Source organism: Chiloscyllium plagiosum, unplaced genomic scaffold (assembly GCF_037043375.1).
Source record: "Chiloscyllium plagiosum isolate Xiang-an unplaced genomic scaffold, Cpla_swu_hap1 HiC_scaffold_16, whole genome shotgun sequence".
NCBI classification, from domain to species: domain Eukaryota; kingdom Metazoa; phylum Chordata; class Chondrichthyes; order Orectolobiformes; family Hemiscylliidae; genus Chiloscyllium; species Chiloscyllium plagiosum.
Genome location: NW_028270154.1, coordinates 41,662,313 through 41,684,322, shown reverse-complemented (window position 1 = coordinate 41,684,322; position 22,010 = coordinate 41,662,313). Strand labels below are relative to the sequence as shown.

At 42.3% G+C, this 22,010-nt stretch overlaps 1 protein-coding gene across 1 annotated transcript in view; it reads right to left on the bottom strand.

Moving 5' to 3' along the window:
- LOC122556993 (polycystin-2-like protein 1) overlaps positions 1-20,605 on the bottom strand; it is a 64,463-nt gene extending 43,858 nt beyond the window's left edge. The window contains exons 1-5 of the mRNA XM_087995554.1: positions 20,542-20,605; positions 14,913-15,014; positions 12,535-12,665; positions 7,136-7,386; positions 4,976-5,200 (exon numbers count right to left, since the gene is read on the bottom strand). Coding sequence (XP_087851680.1) covers positions 4,976-5,200; positions 7,136-7,386; positions 12,535-12,665; positions 14,913-15,014; positions 20,542-20,605 — 773 coding nt within the window. The remainder of the gene's footprint in view (positions 1-4,975; positions 5,201-7,135; positions 7,387-12,534; positions 12,666-14,912; positions 15,015-20,541) is intronic.
- Positions 20,606-22,010: the final 1,405 nt, after the last annotated feature.

Below are 22,010 nucleotides of genomic sequence, written 5' to 3'. Positions count from 1 at the left end.
ACGTTCCCTCCTTCCTATATCTGCCATCCATTACATACTGTTGCTGTTGCAAATTCCTCATTGCTTCTAACTGCCTCTCCAACTGATCCATTCGAACTGATAAGATTCACAGCCAACAGCATTTATGGTAGATATAATCCGTAGTAACCCTTAAATTCTCTTTAAACTCCCACATCTGACAAGAAGCACATTTCACTCTATTAAAGGCCATTATTGCTCCTTTATAATCTAAAGACCCAGAAATTAATACCATCTTATTCCTCTACAATTAATAGTTATGGCTTATATTTTATGTTTAATCAAGAGACATATCGCCAAAAATATATAATCAAGATAGAACCCACTCTTCACACTACTGGAGATTCTCTGTAGGCCACACTTAAAACAATGATTAACTTATCTGATTCTGTGCTGTGAACTTCACCCAACAGATCCTCCAAGATCAGTTGTGAATTTCACTGTTTGTTAATTTTCCCAGATGCACTCCAATGTCCAATGATATATGAATTCAAACAGCAAAGGCACTAACTGTGCAGGTTCACTCTCTCTCTCTCTCCTGCAATGACCTCACCAGGTGCTTCCTTTGTCTGTTCTTCTCCCTTTTAAAACTGCTGTTGTTTTGACTTTGTTTTCCAAAAGTTCCAAAACAATGCAACAGCATATGAAACAGTAATTGCTGCTCCTGGAATTTGAGGAAATCACCTCCAGCACCTAAAATATCTCAAAAAAGGAGCAGCTGTTACAGTCAGAAATTTTTCCCAACCTCCATCTTGGATTACCCAGAATCATGCACTTTTCCTGGAACAACTCACCAATCAGTGGATATTCACAGAAAGACCTGCATCCCTTGCAGCAGTGCCATCTTTGAAAGGCCAATGGGCATCTGGACACTCACTGGCAATCCAGTGTTGTCCCTCACCAACGACATCATGGCACAGCAGCCTTGAAGTCATGTTGCCAGGGTACATGGTCAACATTTCCTTGTACATACAACCTCATTGTCTCACACTGGTCACTGGTTAACTATCATACCACACGCTTTAACAGTCTGTACCTAGATCCCATCTGAACAGCATCTAATTCAGCAATAACCCGTCCCATTGCTTACTGTAGCCTTGCCGTTTATCACTGGCCGAACAGAAACATTACATACAGGCAAATAATTGAACAAATCCAAACATGATTTTTTTTTCCAGAAAGCAAAAGTGAATGCAAATAAAACCAATAGAGACCGATGTTCGCCCTGACAATGCAAACCAGATTGGTGCATCATGACCAATAAATCTTTTACGCTTCACAATGGTCTGCTGCACCAGCTCTCATTGATCAGAAATGGGTGTCAAAGTGGTTCTTGCTGGCTTGTAATGCCTGATGCAGCTGAGCTCTGTCATGGACAAGGACAGCTTCGTCCTCTCCAATGTCGTTATCCTCCTCCATGGAAGACTGATCCAGTTCCCCCCCCCCCCCTCCCAAAGCTCCTCTGCATCCAGAATATTGCCTAACTACCTGCTCCAATTGCGCAGAGCACAGTACACCAAGATAATGCAGCACACTCTGTCTGCACCGCACTACATGGTTCCCCAGTCCAAGCAGTGAAAGCACACCTGCAACAGCCACATCATCTGCTCCACCATGGGCAGTATTGTATCTGCACTGTGCATCGGTCAGTGGGTTGGTATAGTGGTATCATGAGCCATGGTCATAATTGAGAGCTCTTGTCCCTAGCCTTAAAAGACATCTGGACCTTCAAACACAAAAGGAATAAGAGATTGCTCCAGGAAATAGCAACCATGGCTGCTTCCATGGTAGTGGGAACACCCCCTCAGGAAATGGTAACAGTGATCACAGATCACCTGGACATTAATGCATTAATGGAGTGGAACTTCTTCCTGCTGGTGAATCTGCAGAGTTGTGGTACAGCCCTCGCAGTGCCACATGGTGAAGTTCACCTGGCAGCACCTCGGGTAACCCAGCCATGTTCCTAAATCTAGGCTGTAGCAGTGGCCTCACCATACAGAAACAAAGTGACCCTGGCAAAAGTGGCAGTAGTGACTGTCCTGATGGATTGTGCGTGCACAACTGAGATCCCACACAGGTCAGCTGTCACTCCCTGGAAGGAGCCAATAGCTTAGAAGTTCAGAGTGGCTATCAGTTTCACAGGCACCTGGAGAGAGTGGCCTCCCACTCTGCAGCCTTCAGGTCCTGCTCCAGCGTTCAGTATAGTTCCATCACAGTGTCCCGAGATATAAGAGGCCTGCCTCAAAACTGCATCCTGCTCATCCCCAGGAGATGGAGTATGAACTGACTGCAACTGGAGAATGACAAGATTGCAAATTAAAAGTAGCTGGGGTTTGCAAATGGCTGCTTCATGCATTTGTTGCTTCAATCTCTTTGTGCCCAACCGACATGGGTCCTGTGCTTTCACCTGTCAAAGTGACCCCGACTCCAGGCACTTTGGGCATGGCCTAACCACTTTCTAGTAGCACTTTGCATCTAGAGAATGGAACATGATGGAAGGGACCAGGAGGTGATGGCTTAGTGGTATTATCACTAGACTGTTAATCTCATGACCCAGGTACTGTTCTGGGGAACTGGGTTTGAATCCTCCCAAGGCAGATGGTGTAATTTGAATTCAATAAAAAGAAATCTACAACTAAGAGTCTAACGATACCCAAGAATTAATTGCCAATTATCAGAAAAACACATCTGGTTCACAAGTGTTCTATAGGGAAGGCAGCTGCCAACCTTACCTGGTCTGGCCTACATCTGCATCCAGACCCACAGCAATGTGGTTGACTCTTAACAGCCCTCTAGGCAGCTACAGTGAGCATTACATGCTGGCCTAGCCTGTGACACCCTCATCCTGTGAATGAATTTAAAAGAATGAAGCTCTCTGTAGATATCATCAGCTGGGCCACCCATCACGATACCACCCTCAAGCCTCCATGTCCACTACCCAGACAGCCTATATCTACCCATTCCCCCAGTGTGGAGAACCACCAGTTTGATCTTCACTCCCAGCTGTCTCCCGAACCCCAACATTATACCTTAATCCTTTACATTCTGTCTGTGAGGTCTCAATGGTGGTTACTGCCACTAACCCCTCCACCTCTATCCCACCATACCTTCTGATGCTGCTCCACATACCCCTGCATCTTGAATTCCTTGTCACCATCCTTGTTGCTACCTCTTCAAATTTTTCAGTTTTGCAAGCCCCCACCCCAAGCCTCAACTCCTCTACCCCATTTGGCACTGACATCCTGTTCCCTGGACAGGCTCCCTTCTATCCCTTCTGAATGATTGATGGACAGACCCCCAGTACTGTATTCACCCTGACCACAGATTGAATTCAATGAGCATCCCCCGGATATGACTGAGCACTTGTGTTTAAAGTTTCATGACTGACAACATTTGATTCCCCTGCCTGCTTGCAATGGTTTCACAGGACTGACCATTGCTCACTCTCCAAACTGTACTGGGACAGATACTGCCCATGAGTGTTCCAAGTGAATGACTGACTGTGGCCATGACTTATGGCACTGGGACCCCTGACCAATAGCACTGACCGATCTCAGGACTAGACCCCATCATTTTCTTGAATGTCCATTTGGTTGAATACACTGTGTTTGCTATGTAGGCAGATGGCACATGCAGTATGCATTAGATTGATGTCTCAGTGTATCGTATATCAAAGAACAGGTATTCCCTACCCGACGGACAGATCTCTAATAACAAACATGAAAATCAGACTTTGTGTCTAAAGAGACTTATCAGACTAAAGAGCACATCAATGATAGCCTTTGGCTCTAGCTGAAGCTCCGGTGACTAATTGGCAAGGTATGAAGGTCTGAGCATGCAGGTAGGTGCTGAGTCAATGAGCACTGGGAGAGTTAGTGAACTGCTCTGAGACGCAGCTTGGTCCACTCCTTGAGCAGGGTGCCTGATCGTAAACAACATGGAGCTCCTCTGGAGTAAGCTGCGAGCTGACTCCACCAGGTACTCATTCTGGTTTCCTTGTTGAGAATTCTCAACATCGAGCTGGTTTGGCATGTTTGGCAAGATAGGAAGCTGGATATTGTTGAGGAGAGTAGGCCTATTAACATTGTGTTTAACAAACAATAATCTGCTTTGATTGGTATCCTGCTACTGCTGCTGATGCCCATGACATCAAGATGGGCCTCACCAGACTTCTCATTCAATTCTGCCACAAAGCTCGCCATAGTTGCTCAGGCACCAATAAGATTCCACCCAAAGTGTACAATGTGATACAGTAATATAATAAAAAAAAGGCTTCGGTGTATTCACGTAAAATAACAGCTTCACTGCATCTTTGGAATATTCCTTATACCTCCAGTCTCTTGTGTTTGAGGTACTGGGGTGTATCTTGTTGGAATTACTACTTTTGCAATATCTTCAGCATAGCATGCTATCATTACAAACACTGCCTCTGCTTCTTTTATTGGTTAGGTGATCAACTACAACTTTTCTCCATTCATTTTACTTTGGCCTAGCTAAACCTGAGTGTTTTCCCAGTTCCAATTGTGCCCCAACACCGGATGATTCTAATCTGGGAGGTGGGGTGATGCAAAAATTGCAAAATACTAAGGTAACTCAAAAAAGGGCCCTAAAAAAAAAGTAAGTGAAAAAACATTGAATTGGCTGACGTTAAAGGGCTACCTGTACATAGTTGAGACAGATTTTGGTTTGCTGGATTTAAAATAAGGGTTAATTAGGTTTGATTTACATGGATTTTCTTTTGCTGTGGTGATGTATCCACAAAACCATCAATAGAGAAAAGAGAGAAATCAAGTTTAACAGAATGGAATTAGTATAATAATGGCTATGGATGAACTACACATGATGGGAATAATACATAGATGTAGTAATTGATTTTAATGTGACATAAAAAACATTGAATTGTGGAAATATAATGTGAATCACAATCATAAAAAATATTAAAAGTATTTTCACAAACCTGATTGCAGTAAACAAGTTGACGTTTGCATTGTAGACAGTAAAATCTATAAAGACAGCTCTGCTCCCACTATCAAGCCAAAGTTTTGATTTAAGTTGTTTAATCTTCCCAGCAGTAGCAACTTTATCCCTTGTTAATTCAAAAATGTATCCTCCATTGCCATATGTACCAAGTCTACCCCAGTGCCACAGCTCAAACTCATTATTAGGAGCACGGTATTCCCATCTGTTCATATTTTAAAGAAAAAAAGACAGAATAACAGATTCAATAAAACATCCGAAGAAATCCACCTCCTCAGTGATTGGGGAGCTCAAATTGTCAGTTTCTGATCAAGATTAAATTCCCAGAATGTTGATTGTTGTAGATTCAGCAATGAGAATGTCATGAAATGACATGGGGCAATGGTTAGATTATCTCATATTGGAGATGGTCATTGTCAAGTGTTATTTATGCAAAAGTGAGGACTGCAGGTGCTGGAGATTAGAGTCCAGATTAGAGTGGTGCTGGAAAAGCACAGCAGGTCAGGCAGCATTCAAGGAGCAGGAAAATCGATGTTTCGGACAAATTCCTGATGAAGGGCTTTTGCCTGAAATGTCGATTTTCCTGCTCCTTGGATGCTGTCTGGCCTGTTGTGCTTTTCCAGCACCAGTCTAATTTTGACTTGTGTTATTTGCCAGTTGTCAGCCCAAACCTGGATATTGGCCAGCTCTTGCTGCGCTTTTTGGGCATGAATTGCTTCAGTTTCTGAGGACTAACAAATAGTTTTGACCATTGTGCAATCATTAATGAACATCACTACTTCTGACCTTATGATGGAGGGAAAGTCCTCGATAAAGCAGCTGAAGATAGTTGAGGCTCGGATATAACCCTGAGAAACTGGCACAGTGATGTCCTAGTGCTGAGATGACTGACCTCCAACAACCATAACCATTTTCCTTTGTGTTAGGTGTGATTTCAACCAAGTGGGAGTTTTCTCTCAATCCAGTTGACTCTAATTTTACTAGAGTTCTGAATATGATGCTATATTGGTCGAACATGGCCTTGATGTTAAGGACAATCACTTTGACCTCACCTCCGGAGCTCTTTTGTCTCCTATGTTTAGAATACATAGAGTGGCCCTGGAAGAACTCAAATGAACGTCAGTGAGCAAGTTATTACTTTGCAAGTGTCTCCTGATGACACTGTCCAAGACCCTTTTCCAACACTTCGCTGATGATCAAGAGTAGATCCATAGGGGCCAGGTTTGAATTTATCCTCCTTTTGTGCACAGGACGTACCTGGGTAATTTCTATATTATCAGGTAGAAGCTAGTGGGGTATGGCCAGTTTTGGAGCTTCAGTCTTTATGACTATGGCCAGAATATTTTCAACGTCCACTCACTTTGTGCCTTCAGCTAAGTCTTGATATCTCATGAAGTGAATGTGTGAACACTAGCATCCGTGATGTGAGGTATCTTAGGATGGATCACCCACTTGGCACATCTGGCTGAAGAGGGATGTCAGGAAGGAGTGGCACAGCACCTGTCAGTGCTTGTGGGAACAGCATGCTCAGAATGTCAAGGGCCATCAAGGAAGTGAGGCTTTCATTGTTGTCATGTCAGTAATCTAAGAGGGGGCTATGGAAATTGGTCTGCATAATGACAGAATAGCCTGTTACTGAGGGAAAGGCAGATGTGAATACTATACAAATTGAGCAAAGTCATGGTTGTGTACCACATTCCCTGGACCATGTGCTGGGTGTGGTCTTTAATTTTATTGAAAGTTCCTGACAAAGGAAGAAAACAGAGCTGGATTGAACAACCAGTTATTTCAATTAAACCATGTTACTCCACCAGATGCAGCAACAGAACAGGAATAGACTAGAGTTCCTGCTATACTGGAAAACTCACAGGATGCACCACCATCTCAAGACACTGTGCCATTTCATACCAACACAACCTTCACCAGCACAGATGTTGCTGTTTGGAGGCAAACACATCAAAAGCTGTATTAAATTAGCACATGGGAATGTTTTATCACGTTAAAGACACTAGACAAATAAATACTGTTGTTGTTGCTGTACAACAGACTCTAAATAAATTTAAGTTTTGACTTTAAAGTTACAAAAACAAAATCTGTCAAAATGACTTTAGAAATGTATATCTGAAAAAAGAGAACTTACTCTGATCCACTTCTAGGGCCAAATGATGATTGATCCTCATTTCCAAATGTATAAGCATCATAACAATCTTTAAACATCTTCTGAAAATATTCATGAATTGAACAACTATTGTTGCGCACTCTTATCTGTCGAATTTGAGGGTGTCCTAAAAGGATATTCTCATAGTATATGTAGTTCTCGCCTTGATACAAAGGCTGGCCATTGTACCATTCTTTCCAGTAAAGACTATCCAGGAGTGGTCCCTCTGTATACTGAAAATAGCAATTTTATGAAGTCTATAATTAATGCATAAAAATCATTTTCACCTTTAGTTTTTCTCCCCCTCTTATTTTGCTACACAGATTGTTACTGAACAGTACATTCCAATTTGGAGAAAGTGAGGACTGTGAGGAAAAAGTGGTTGATGTGGTCTACATTGACTTCAGTCAAACCTTTATCAAGGTCCCTCATGGCAGACTGGTACAAAAGGTTAAGTTACATGGTATCAGGGGCAAGCTGGCAAGATGGATACAGAAGTGGCTTAGTGATAGAGGGAGCAGTGGAAGGATGTTTTTCGGATTGGAGGTCTGTGACTAGTGGTGTTTCACAGGGATCAGTGCTGGGCTCTCTGCTGTTCATGGTCTACATAAATGATTTGGAGGAAAATATAGTTGGTCTAACTAGTAAGTTTTCAGACGATACAAAGATTAGTGGGCTTACAAATAGTGAGGAGGATTGTCAGGAGATAAAACAGGATGTAGATCAGTTGGAGGCACAGGCAGAAAAACGGCAGATGGAGTTTAATCTGGACAAAGGTGAGGTGATGCATTTTGGAAGGTCAAGTACAACTGGAAATTATACAGCAAATAGCAGAACACTAAGGAATATTAATAAGCATTTAGATCTAGGTGTGCAGGCTCACAGATCACTGAAGAGGGCAGCATAGGTAGATAAGACATTAAAACAAAGGGCTATGACATGCTTGCCTTTATCGGAAGGTGCATTGAATATAAGGATAGACAAGTTATGCTGCATATTTATAGAACTTTAGTTAGACCACACTTGGAATATTGCATACAGTTCTGGTCACCACACTATCAGAAGGATGTGGATGCTTTGGAGAGGGTACAGAAAAGGTTGACCAGGATGATGCCTGGTATGGAGGATTTTAGCTATGAAGAAAGGTTGGATGGACTGGGTTTGTTTTCATTGGAATGCAGGTGGTTGAGGGGCGACTTGATAGAAGTTTATAAAACTGTGAATGGCATGGATAGAGTGGAAAGTATGAGGCTTTTTCCCAAGGTGGAGGGGTCAATTACTAGGGGACACAGATTCAAGGTGTCACAGGGGTGGGGGAGGTGCAGAGTTTAGAAGAGATGTGTGAAGCACATTTTTTTACACAAAGGGAGGTGAATGCCTGGAACGTGTTGCCAGAGGTGGTGGCGGAAACAGACACAACAGCTACTGCTGGGAAGATTAAACAACTTAAATCAAAACTTTGGCTTGATAGTGGGAGCAGAGCTGTCTTTATAGATTTTACTGTCTACAATGCAAACGTCAACTTGTTTACTGCAATCTATCTCCCTCCTGTCTATCACTCCCCAACGCCTGCCCACTATCTCTCTCGCTCCCTTTACCTTCCACTCTCTCCCTTACCATCACTCCCTCTCTCTCCATTTCTTTCTCTCTATGTCCCACCTCACCTCCCCCTCTGTCAGCTACCGGTCATGTTCCTGAACCCCTCCCACTTCTGCTTTCTTCCCTTCTCACTCTTCCCTCTCTCCCTCTCTTCCCCTGCTATCTAACTCTCACCACTGCCGTCGCTCTTTTTCCGCCTCTCTCTCTGTCACCGTTCAATCTCTCCCTCTCTCTTCTGCATCCCTCTCTGCTCCCTTTATTACTTTCTCTCGTACCTCCCCAATTCTATCTTTCTCACTCCCCACATGCCTCACTCTCTCAATCCATGCGTCTCTCTCTCACCACTCTCTGTCCCTCCCCATCCTCCTCTTCTTATCTCGATCTCCCTCTCTCTCAGTCTGTCTCGCACTCCCCTTCCTCTCGTCTTTCCCCTCTCTCATAATCTCCTCCTTCGCCCTCTCCTCCCTCCCTCTCTCTCTCTGTCTGCCCCTCCTCATCTCTCTATCTCCCTTCCATCTCTCTATCGGTCTCCACTTCCCTATGCTTTGTCTCCCTCGCATTCTCTCTCCCCTATTTCTTTCTATCTCCCCTTTGCTCTCTCTCTCCTCTGCATCATTTCTTTTGCTCCCCATCTCTCTCTCCTCTCCCTCTCTCTCCCCTTCGCTCCCCCTTCTCTCTCACTCTCTGTTTACACTCCTCCTCGCTCCCCTCTCACCCCCACACCTCCCTATCTTTCTCCCCCTCATGACTGTCTCTCTCTCCTTCTGTCCCTGTCTCCCTCTCCCCATTTCACCAGCCCCCAGTCCAGGAGTTCCTCTCACCGCCCAAACACTCTCTCACACCCTAGTCTCTCTCCACCTTCCTCCATCTCTCTGCCCCTCCATTCCTTTTCCTTCTCTCTTCCACCCCATGCTTTGGCTCTACTGTTCCCTCTCTTCATCCACTACCCCACTGTCTCTTCCTCTTTCCTCACTCTCACTTTTGTCCTCCTAGTCACTCTCACCTTCCCTGCCTCGTTTCCCCTCTCTCTCCCTCCTCGCCACTTTTTCTCTCTCTCTTCCTCCCGCCTCCCTCTCTGTTTCGCCCTTTCCTCTCTCCCTTCCTTTCACTTGCTCACAGCATCATTCCCCCCTCTCTCTATCCTGTTTTCCTCTCTCTCCCTCTCCCCACCTCTCTGTCTTCCCGCATTGCCACCTCTCTCGCTGGTTCTCTTCGTCTCTGCCTCTGATTGCCTCACACACCTCCACCCTCTATCACGCTTTCTCCCACCTCCCTCTCTTTGACACCATCCCTTTCTCTCTGGACACTTCCTCACTTTCTCTCTCTTTCTAGTTCCCTCCAACTCTCTCTTTCTCTCTCCCCATTTACCTCTCTGTCCCCCCTTACTCCCTCTCATTTCACTCCTCTCCCTCTCTCAGCCTCTTACCGTCATCCCCATTCAGTCTCCGCGCCTCTGTCTTTCTACCACATTCTCTCTCCAGCCCTCTCTCCCTCTCCTTTCTGTCTTTCCCCACTTCCCTGTGCCCCTCTCGACCTAACCCTCCCCCATTTCTCTCTCTCGCTCCCCACTCCCTCACTGGCGAGGCCCCCATCTCTTCCAACCCCTCCTCTTCGTTGTCACACCCCTCATTCTCACGCTCTCCCCCTTTGATGCTTTTAATCTCCCCTCACTCTCTGTCTCTCTGAGCCCTGTATCTCTCTCTCTCCCTCTCTGTCCATATGTTTCTTTCCCTTCTTCTCAGACACAACAGCAGCATTTACTAAACACCTGGACAAATACATAAATAAGAAGGGAATAGAGGGATACAGGTCCTGTAAATGAAGATAATTTTAGTATGGAAGGGCAAAAGGTGTTGATGCAGGCTTGCAGAGCCAAAGGGCCTGTTCCTGTGCTGTTCTTTGGTTTATGTTGGAACTTCTTGAAAAAGCTAGTAAGGCAGAAATAAGGAATATTTGCAACAGCATTTGGGACTGATGGATACATAAGAGTAGCTAGGTACATTAGGTGGTAAGTCACTTGAGTCATTAAGAATTCAACTACAACCAAAGCAGCGTGAAATGGAACTTAAAATAACTGAACTTGAGGAAAAGGAGAGTGAAAGAACATTTAAGAGGCTGGAACTAGAGATTCAGATCGAGCAAATCATAAAGAGAAGACATTAAGAAAGATAACACCGGCTGAAAAGGCTGCACTTAGGTGCATTAGAAGATGCTGATCAGAAAAACACTGGTCATAACCTAAAGTCCAGTAAAGAAATGTTAGAACTTGGACAAGCTGTACCAACATTTGAGGCAAAGGATGTGGAATCATTCTTCATGTCTCTTTTGGTAGCAAAACAAATGAAATAGCTGAAGGCAAACAGGTCCATGCAGAGGAAGTTGACAGTTAAAGCTCATGAGGTTTGTGTATCAGTCAGAAGAGTTTTTGATAACTTATGATGCTGTAAATAAAAAGTCTAATCTGGGTATATATAGGTTAGTTTCTGAAGCATCCCAGAATTTCTTTCAAGCCACTGCCCCAAGATAACTTCAGGCTTTGTGAGAAAATATTCTGGGATTTACATATTAATCAATAGAAACCTGCACCTCCATTTTAACTGAGACTAAATAGCCATCCAGGCTTGTTCAATACATACGCAAACAAGATATGACCTTTTGATCTTTTACTTATAAATTCTGTGTCCAATGTTTTCTCTCTCTCAAGCTGCCTGAGGAAGGAGCGGGAGCTCTGAAAGCTTGCGGTTTCAAATCAACCTGTTGGACTATAAGCTGGTGTCATGTGATTTTTGACTTATATGTTACTGAATGTTGGGTGTACTCAGGTATATTTCATTGAAAGTATTAAATTTAAGTTTTTCAAAGATTCCTATTTTAAAAATGAATGATAATTTTAGTAGGGTCCTCATTCATTATTATTTTGCCAAGAAATTCTGGCAAATAATGATTACTTAGAGTAAGCAAGATTAACGGGAATACTTTGTCTTCTAAATGTTTCCCATTTCACGAGAAATGAAACATGATAATACAGCATTCTTTGAAGTTTTGTGAAGACTTCTCACTACACTCATGATTATTCTCAAGGTGATTTCCAAATACTGCTTTATGACTGTCTATTAATGTCTCAGGTGCGACAGTAGGGTCAAACAAACCAAGTTTCCCCAAATTAAATTGTCCTATTTGCCTGTACTTAGCCCATACCCCTCTCAACTGTTCCTATTCAGTTACCTGTCCAAATGTCTTTTAAATGTTTTAACTGTACCTGCAACAACCACTTGCTCTGGCAGTTCATTCCACATAGAAAGCACCTTATGTGTGAAAAAGTTGCTCCTTGGAACCCTTTTAAATATTCCTCCTCTCACCTTAAAATTATGCTGTCTACATTTGGACTCCCCAACCCTAGGGAAAAAAAATTTTGCTATTCACTTTAACTATGCCCTCCTATGATTTTATAAACCTGTATAAGATCACCCCTCAACCTCTGATAGTGAAACAGTTTTGCTAGTGATGGGATGTGGAGCTGGTGGAGATCTGATTCAAGTAGCTTATGTTCCTCATGCATTTTTACATTTTAGAAAAACACTAAAATAGATAGTTTCCATGTAATCAGCAAGAACTTTGTTCAATAAACACTCCTCCAAGGCTTACTATCTCCTTTAACCAAGTCTACTTTTCTCAATTGAGATAACCCAAGGCTCTTGCTTCTTCCATTTCGCAATGGGCTATAAATGTACCAGTAGAAGATCATGTTAGAAGTATGTATCTTATTTAGGATTAATTGATACCTCCCAGAAGTTCTCTATATTTCTTATTGTTTTGAAGTTTATGCCATTGATAAAGGATTTTGTTTCCAGGAAGAGTTCAGACATAACTTTGGTGAAGAAATACATGTTGGTATTGACCATTCCAAAGGTTACTGCAAAAGAAAGGAAGCTGAAAAGATGCATTTGATATCACTAGCAATGAATCATGCTGTACATCTCTATGACTCTATGTATACATTGTGTATAGAAGCCTGAATTCCTACACTTTAATGCGAGCAGCAAAATTTAGTAACACTTTTAATCTGTCTTGTGGCTCACATACTGAAAAATCTATATAATATCTTTATCTTAAGGCAATAAATTAACTTTGAAATTCAAGTTTCAGATGATCATTAGAATCTACAGTGTGGAAACAGGCCCTTTGGCCCAACAAGTCTGCACTGACCCTCCGAAGGGTCTCCCACCCAAACCCATTACTCTATATTTATCCTTGACTCATGTACCAAACCTACATACCCCTGAACACTATGGGTAATTTAGCATGGCCAATTCACCTAACCTGTACATCTTTGGACTGTGGGAGGAAACCGGAGCACCCGGAGGAAACCCACGCCGACACGGAGAGAATGTGCAAACTCCACGCAGACAGTTGCCTGAGACTAGAATCGAACCTGGTCCCTGGCGTTGTGAGGCAGCAGTGCTAACCACTGAGCCACCGTGCTACCCATCATGATAATTTCTCAGAGCCTATTTCCTCATCATATGTATTTCATTTGTAAATGTTATTTATTTGATTTTAAAACTGTTTATTTTTGTTATTTTGCTTAGTAACAGCATAGGATTAAATCCACAATTAGTGGAAGTAATCTGGTAAATCTTTACCATTGCTCGTTTTTAAGTTTTTTAAGACCTATTTTGTGCTGAGCCATTTAAGTATCTAAAACTAAATGATGTTTTACCAATTTTAATGATACTTCAAAACAACCACCGTTAAATGTAAAAATTATTAAATTCTCCTTTTAACCAATATTATTGATTTTTAAAAAATGATTTACTAAAACACTAAAAAAGTGATTTAGTCAAGTTTTTCAGTGCTGGAGACCGCCTAATCTACTTTGGGACAACCCTGATCCAATTCTGATCAATTATCCTACGTTAAGTACTTGATGGTTCCCCTCAAAGGAATTCACAGAAATGAATGCAGCCTTACCCCTTTTCCAGGGCTGACCCCGAAAAGAAACCCTTTGTAGCATCTCAATGGGGAAGGAATGGATTTGAAGGGGATGAAAATGATAGAACAGATTGAACCTTTTAAAAGTGCAAGCCGCACTGATATTGCTGTCGTCTTCCTTAGGAAAGCACATCGCCTGGCACAACATGATAAAACTGTACAAAGCAGGTTCATCTATTGTTGAATCATCTATTGTTGCTTGTTCTAGTGACATTTAATAAAACACAATAGTTTTCCTATTAGATTCTAGCAGATCCGTCATGGAAATAATTTCCAGATCTGTGCAGTCCTATTGTGCTGAAAATGTGTTGCTGGAAAAGCGCAGCAGGTCAGGCAGCATCCAGGGAACAGGAGAATCGACGTTTCGGGCCTAAGCCCTTCTTCAGGCTTATGCCCGAAACGTCGATTCTCCTGTCCCTGGATGCTGCCTGACCTGCTGCGCTTTTCCAGCAACACATTTTCAGCTCTGATCTCCAGCATCTGCAGACCTCACTTTCTCCGCAGTCCTATTGTGCTCAGTTCTCAGCTCATATTGCTGGAGGATCAGTCTCTGCTTGTAAATTACTTTGAACCGGTCTACATGTAGGTCTGAACATAGCTAGACGTACAAGGGCAGATTCCAATTGATCATTTAAGGTCTTACATCCTTCATTCTTCTCTGGATTACTTGTAACTTCAATAATGTGGCAACAATTGCCTGAGCTGCAAGAAATTCTCAATAACTTTCGTCTGGATGTGAAATAGGTGAACGGAGCACAGCAACTTTTGGCATCCATTCTTTACAAGAACTGTCTATCATAAAGCCCCAACTAAGCAAAAAGGACTCCACTGCAGTACTTGATGAATACTGAGCTTTTAAGACAGTTCTTCAGATGTCTAGACCATAGTATGGGGTCTTAATACAATGAGGCCACACAATGAGCTAGCCAGTGTTACAGTCTTGATCATATTATGTGTATCACGTGTTCAAAGGGCCTCAGCATAAAATGATTCAGGGCACTGATATCCAATGCACATCTACATTATGGCATTAAGCATCAAATTATAGATCTGTCAACATCTTACCTAACCATGTAACTATCAAATTATTTAAAATCAAATACAGTCTATCCCTAATCAGATTGACCATAAATGTATTAGAAAATATCTAATGTGTTTTGACACTTACATATAGATAGATCCAAAAGAAAAACTAAATAAAGTAAAAACTCGCGCAGGGTAGATTTCGGGTTGATACCCCTTTTATGTAAGAACTTAGCTTGAGCTGCATCTGATGTGAAACAAACAAAAAAAAAAGTTATTATTGATTCATAATGTCATGCAAATTGTGAAAGAAGCAACTGAACTGCAATGAACCCTCATCTGGTCCATATATATTTGTGCTATATATTCAAGGAACGCTTAATGGATGTTGCAATGGCTACACATGGCTTTTCATTTCTCAGACATAATTTGATAAGATTCTCTTTTATCTGCCTGTTCTAAAGGTTCTAAATGGAAAAGAGAAGACATTATTATTAGAAAGCTAAATTAATGGAGTGCAGTAGAAGAGCTAAAAGATCTAGGCATACATGTAAACAAATCACTAAAAACAGCTTCATAGTTCAGCAAGATAATGAAATATGGTAACATGAGGTTTATTTCCAGGGATACAAAATTAAAAAGATTGTTAGATTTGTGAATGATCTGGTCAGGCTGCATTTTGAGGACTGTGTTGGTTCTCTTCTATAATAAGGACATAAGTGCTGGAGAAAGTACACAAGACATATTAAGATGATCACAGAACTAAGTGTTTATAGCTTAGGGAAATAAGGCTTTTATCTTTAGACAAATGAAGGCATGGAAATGATTTTATATGGATCTTAAAATTGATAATAGTTGGACAGATTTAATATGGAGAGAATGAGAGAGCTCAAGGTACAATCCAAAACCAGGGGCTGCAAGTGCTGATCGTTACCAATAAATACAACAAGAAAACATTGATCAATCCCTTAATCATAGAATAATTTCAGCACATCAGAGTCTGCAGCCTATGTGCCAGCTCTCTGCAACTAACACTCCCCCACCTTTTTTCTCTTAGCTTTGCAATAATTTCCTCTTCAGGAAATGATCCAGTTACCTTTGAAAGCCAAGTTAATCTGTCTCCAACACACTCTCAAGCATTGCATTCCCAACCCGAATCAAATAGTGCAGTGTGATATAAATGGAGCATTCATAACCTCAGTAAATGACTTAGTCAGATAGTTTAGAAACTTTCCAAAGGAAACTACTCAAATCAACATGATTATTGGGCTATGGTGGAGATGGAGATGTGGGGCCAAAAATGGGAGGAGACTCGTGTGGAGTGTAAACACCAGCACAAAATAAAGCAGAAACAGAAAAAGCTGGGAACATTCAGTAAGTCACACTATATTTGGGTGGCAGAAGCAGAATTATAAGCTCAGCTCAATGGCCAATGAAGAACTCTTTCCATCCCTCTAATCAATTCCAATGTCTAGTCATTTTCTTGTGCTCGGGTAGATTTGCAACTTCAAAATCCCATATGACTCAGAGCTAAATTTCTAATACAGTCTCCTTTTCATCATAAAGATTCCCTACTTCCAACTCTGTAACATTACCCTCCCCTGCCATTATCTCAATATAGTTACTACTGAAATCCCTATCCCCGCCTTTTTCACCTCCAGCTCAATGACAGTATTCCAATGCTGTCCTGTTGAGCCTCCTTTGGCTTTATCCTTTGTATCTTAAGTCCGTTAAAGACTGATGCACATATCTTATTTAACACTAACATAAATTCATCCATCACTCAAATAAAAGCAAAATACAATGGATGCAGATCTGAAAATAAAACAAAATGCTGGAGAAATTCAGCCAGTCTGGCTGCATCAGTGGTAGAGTAATAGGGTCAACTGAGTCCAATGACTCTACCCCTTTCCCCGTTTATTCACATTTGCTGCCAGTTTCCTAAAACACCTCACTTGAAATTCTCATCTTTTAAATCTCTCAATGATCTACTTCTTTCCTTTTTTTAAACTCTTCCAGGCACATAACACTGTAAGCTCTCTATTCCATTGCAATCTCCTTTGCTCCACACTCTGGAATTCCTTCTTTTTGCCCTTACATATCATTCCTAACATGTCCTTAGACTTGAAGTTAAATGATGTCCTCTTAAATGCTCTGAACAGAATACAGTTAATGCAATAGAAGTGTCCATTCCCCAACATAAGCATATGTGCAAATGAACAGATGATACCCTTAAAAAAAAACAAAGAACAAAGAAAATTACAGCACAGAAACTGGCCCCTAGGCCCTCCAAGCCTGTGCTGATCCAGATCTTCTATCCAAACCTGTCGCCTATTTTCGAAGGATCTGTATCCCTCTGCTCCCTGCCTATTCATGTATCTGTCTAGATACATCTTAAATGACGCTATTGTGCTCCCCTCTACCACCTCCATTGGCAACGCATCCCAGGTACCCACCACCTCTGTGTAAAGAACTTTCCAAGCTTATCTCCCTTAAACTTTTCCCCTCTTACCTTGAACTCATGACCCCTAGTAATCTGGGAAAAAGCTTCTTGCTATCCACCCTATCTATACCTCTCATGATTTTGTAGACTTCAATCAGATCCCCCCTCATCCTCTGTCTTTCTAATGAAAGTAATCCTAATATACTCTACCTCTCTTCATAGCTAGCGCCCTCCATACCAGACAACATCCTGGTGAACCTCCTCTGCACTCTCTCCAAAGTATCCACATCCTTCTGGTAATGTGATGACCAGAACTGTACACAGTATTCCAAATGTGGCCGAACCAGAGTCCTATACAACTGCAACATGATCTGCCAACTCTTATACTCAATACCCCATCCGATGAAGGAAAGCATGCTGTATGCCTTCTTGACCACTCTATCAACCTGTGTTGCCACCTTCAGGGTACAATGGACCTGAGCACCCATATCTCTCTGTACATCAACGTTCCCCAGGGCTTTTCCATTTACCATCTAGTTCACACTAGAATTGGATCTTACAAAATGCATCCCCTCGCATTTTTCCATATCGATCCCCATCTGCCATTTCTCCACTGAACTCTCCAATCTATCTGTATTCTGCTGAATTCTCTGACAGTCCCCTTCACTATCTGCCACTGCACCAATCTTAGTGTCATGTGCAAAGTTGCTAATCAGACCACCTATACCTTCCTTCAGATCATTTATCACTAACAACAGTGGTCCAAGCATGATCCCTGTGGAACACCAATGGTCACAGTTCTCCATTTTGAGAAACTCCCTTCCATGACTACTCTGTCTCCTGTTGCCCAGCCAGTTCTCTATCCATCTAGGTAGTACACCCTGGACCCCATGCAACTTCATTTTCTCCATCATCCTACCATGGGAAACATAATCAAATGCCTTACTGAAGTCAATGTATATGATATGTACAGTTCTTCCCTCATCAATCAACTTTGTCACTTCCTCAAAGAATTCTATTAAGTTGGTAAGACATGGTCTTCCTTGCACAAAACCATGCTGCCTATCACTGATATTCTTCCAAATGTAATAGATCCTATCCCTCAGTATCTTCTCCAGCAGCTTCCCAACCACTGACATCAGGCTCACCAGTCTATAATTACTTGTATTATTCTTACTACCATTCTTAAACAAGGGGACAGTATTAACGAATCTCCAGTCCTCCGGGACCTTATTTGTGTTCAAGGATGTTACAAAGATATCTGTTAAGGCCCCAGCTTTTTCCTGTCTCACTTCCCTCAGTAACCTGGGATAGATTCCAATCACACCCAGGGACTTGTTCGTCTTAATGCCTTTTAGAACATCCAACACTTCCTCCCTCCTTATGCCAACTTGACCTAGAGTGATCAAAGATCTATCCCTAACCTCAACATCCACCATGTCCCTCTCCTCAGTGAATACTGATGCAAAGTACTCATTAAGAATCTTGCCTATTGTCTCTGATTCCATGCATAACTTTCCTACTTTGTCCTTGAGTGGGCCAACCCTTTCCCTAATTACACTCTTGCTCCTAATAAATGAATAAAAGGCTTTGGGATTTTCCTTAATCCTGTTTGCTGAAGATATTTCATGACCCCTTTTAGCCTCTTAATTCTTCATTTCAGATTGGTCCTACTTTCCCAATATTCTTCCAAAGTTTTGTCTGTTTTCATTCACCTAGACATTATGTATGCTTCCTTTTTCCTCTTAGGTAGTTTCACAATTTCACCTGTCATCCATGGTTCCCTAATCTTGCTATTTCTATCCCTCATTTTCACAGGAACATGTATGTCCTGGACTCTAATCAACCTCTTTTTAAAAGCCTCCCACATATCAAATGTAGATTTCCCTTCAAACGGCTGCTCCCAATCTATATTCCCCAACTCCTGCCAAATTTTGCTATAGTTGGCCTTCCCCAAATTTAGCATGCTTCCTTTAGGACCATTCTTGTCTTTGTCCATGAATATTCTAAAACTTACGGAATTGTGATCACCATTCCCAAAGTAATCCCATACTGAAACCTCAACCACCTGGCTGGGTCCATTCCCTAACATCAGGTCCAGTATGGCCCTTCCCAAGTTGGACCATTTGCGTACTGCTCTATAAAACCCTCCTGGATGCTCCTTACAAATTCTGCTCCAGTTAGATCTCTAACACTAAGTGAATCCCAGTCAATGTTGGGAAAATGAAAATCTCCTATCACCACCGCCCTGTTGCTCCATCTTTCCATAATCTGTCTAACATATTTGTACCTCTATCTCACGCTCACTGCTGGGAGGCCTGTAGTAAAGCCCCAACATTGTTACCGCACCCTTCTTATTTCTGACTATATTGCCTCACTGCTCGAGTCCTCCAAAGTGACCTCCTTCAGCACAGATGTGATATCCTCTCTGACCAATAATGCAATGCCTTCACCCCTTTTACCTCCCTCTCTATCCTGTCTGAAGCATTTATATATATCCTGGGGTATTTCATTGCCAATCATGTCCTTCCCTCAACCAAGTCTCAGTATTGGCAATAACATCACACTCCCAGGTACTAATTCAAGCCCTAAGTTTATCTACCTTACCTACTACACTTCTCCCATTAAAACAAATGCACCTTTGACTAACTATCCCTTTTTGTTCATCATCTTTGCCCTGCCTACTCTTTCTCTTAGCCACGCCAACTTCATTAATCTAGTTCCTTACAGGTTTTATTTACTACCTCCTTACTGATCACTAGCCTCCTCATTTGGTTCCCATCCCCCTGCTACATTAGTTTAAACCCTCCACAACAGTGTAAGTAAAAGCACCCCTGATGTCATTGATTACCTGTCCTGCCAGGTGGAGACCACCCAATTTGTAATAGTCCCACCTCCCCCAGAACTGGTCCCAATGTTACAAAAATCTGAACCCCTTGCTCCTGCACCATCTCTCAAGCCACCCATTCATCCTGCCTATTCTTTCACTTCTACTCTGACTAGCACGTGGCACTGGTAGCAATCCTGAGATCACTACAACTGAGGTCTTACTTTTTAACTTGGCTCCTAACTCCCTAAACTCTGCTTGTAGGACCTCATCCCATTTATTATCTATATTATTTTTAATATGGTTTACCTTATTCCACCATAAACTCTCGGCTTTTCTTGGAGACCAATGCTCTGTAGACAGAAGTTTACGTTTATAGATCATTGTATGACATATATTTCAAGGCCTTCACAAAGAAACGGTCAACCCAATGAAGGGTAGCTTACATTTCCACTGAACAGATGATTCTTGATGAGTAGCTACTCCTGTGTATAGTCACCTTACCTTTAGCTGCGATGCCCCCTTTCCTCAGTTTGGAGGCCAGTGACGCGAATACCTGTTTCGCCATAAGTCCTAGCTCGGAGCTTCAAAGTTAGTGGTCAGTCTGGGGTCCAGAGGTAACGCTGCTTCTGCACTCAGTATATTTGCAGTTGCGGTTAACGATTATTCAGCTGTTGCTGGTTTAAACCAGGGTTCGGAGTCCGGGTTCCACTTGCGAATCTTCCAGTGCGGGATTTTAGGCGATAGCGACAGCCATCCAGCCAAGAAGTCACAGCAACGCTGTCGATGGCTGGAGACCATATCCCCCCCCCCCCCGGCAAAACTCACCTCAACCTCCAGATTCAGCTTGTTCTTTGCAGGCGAGAGGGAAGATTACTTCCTGTGTATCAGAATTACCCATCAGATCTAATTACTAAGGTAGCTGCGTTTATAGTTTTATTATGGTAATGGTTTGAACTTTTATTGTAGTGATCATTGAACTGAATCATCTTAATCCCATTTACTAATATCTTCATTCACATGTAAAATTTCCCTCTCCCACTGATGTCTGGTAGTTCTGAAGGTGAGTCTTTGGACTCAGGACTCTGTTTTTCCCTCTCTACTGCCAGAGTTTCTCCAGCATTTTCTGTTTCCATTTCAGATTTCCAATAGCACTAATCGAGGACTTACGGCGAAACAAGTATTCGCGTTCAGTTTTGACGAGAACACTGACTACAAAACAGCCGGGCCTCACCACCATATCTCCTTACTGCTGCTGTTTGAGATAGAGCTGCAGAATTATAACAGTGTGCCTTGTGGTTTCCTGTAGTTATGTAACTTTTATCACAGGTATTGACCCCGGAGACATCTTGCAGCTAAGTCCAATAAAGGACACCGTAAGACATGTGGGGTCCTGGGTTGAACTCATAATATGGCATTAGAAGGAGGCGAGATTGTACAATGGAAAGCTGTATAAAAGACAGCTACTGACAGATAGACAGAGGAATGCTGGGAGCTGTGAACACTGCCACTGAAAGCTGCAGAAAAGGACCTAAGAAATGTGCCACAGCCATACTGGGTATGACACAGTGGCTGCAACTGTTCCTCTCTAAGCACTTGTTGAAATAAAAGGGGATATGAAATATTTTTTCTTACAGTGTGGAAACAGGTCCTTTGGTCCACACCAACCCTCTGAAAAGCAATCCACCCAGACCCATTCCTCTACACCTAACACTATGGGCAACTTAGCATGGCCAATTCACCTAACCTGCACATTTTTGGACTGTGGGAGGAAAACAGAGCAAACCCACACAGACACAGGGAGAATATGCAAACTCCACACAGACAGTTGCCCAAGGCAGGAATTGAACCTAGGTCTCTGGCGCTGTGAGGCAGCAGTGATAGCCACTGTGCCACTAAGTTTTTGCATGTAAATGGGCAACATTAAAAAAAAGGCAAAGATCCACTTAATGCAGTGCTACATTTTTATTGCT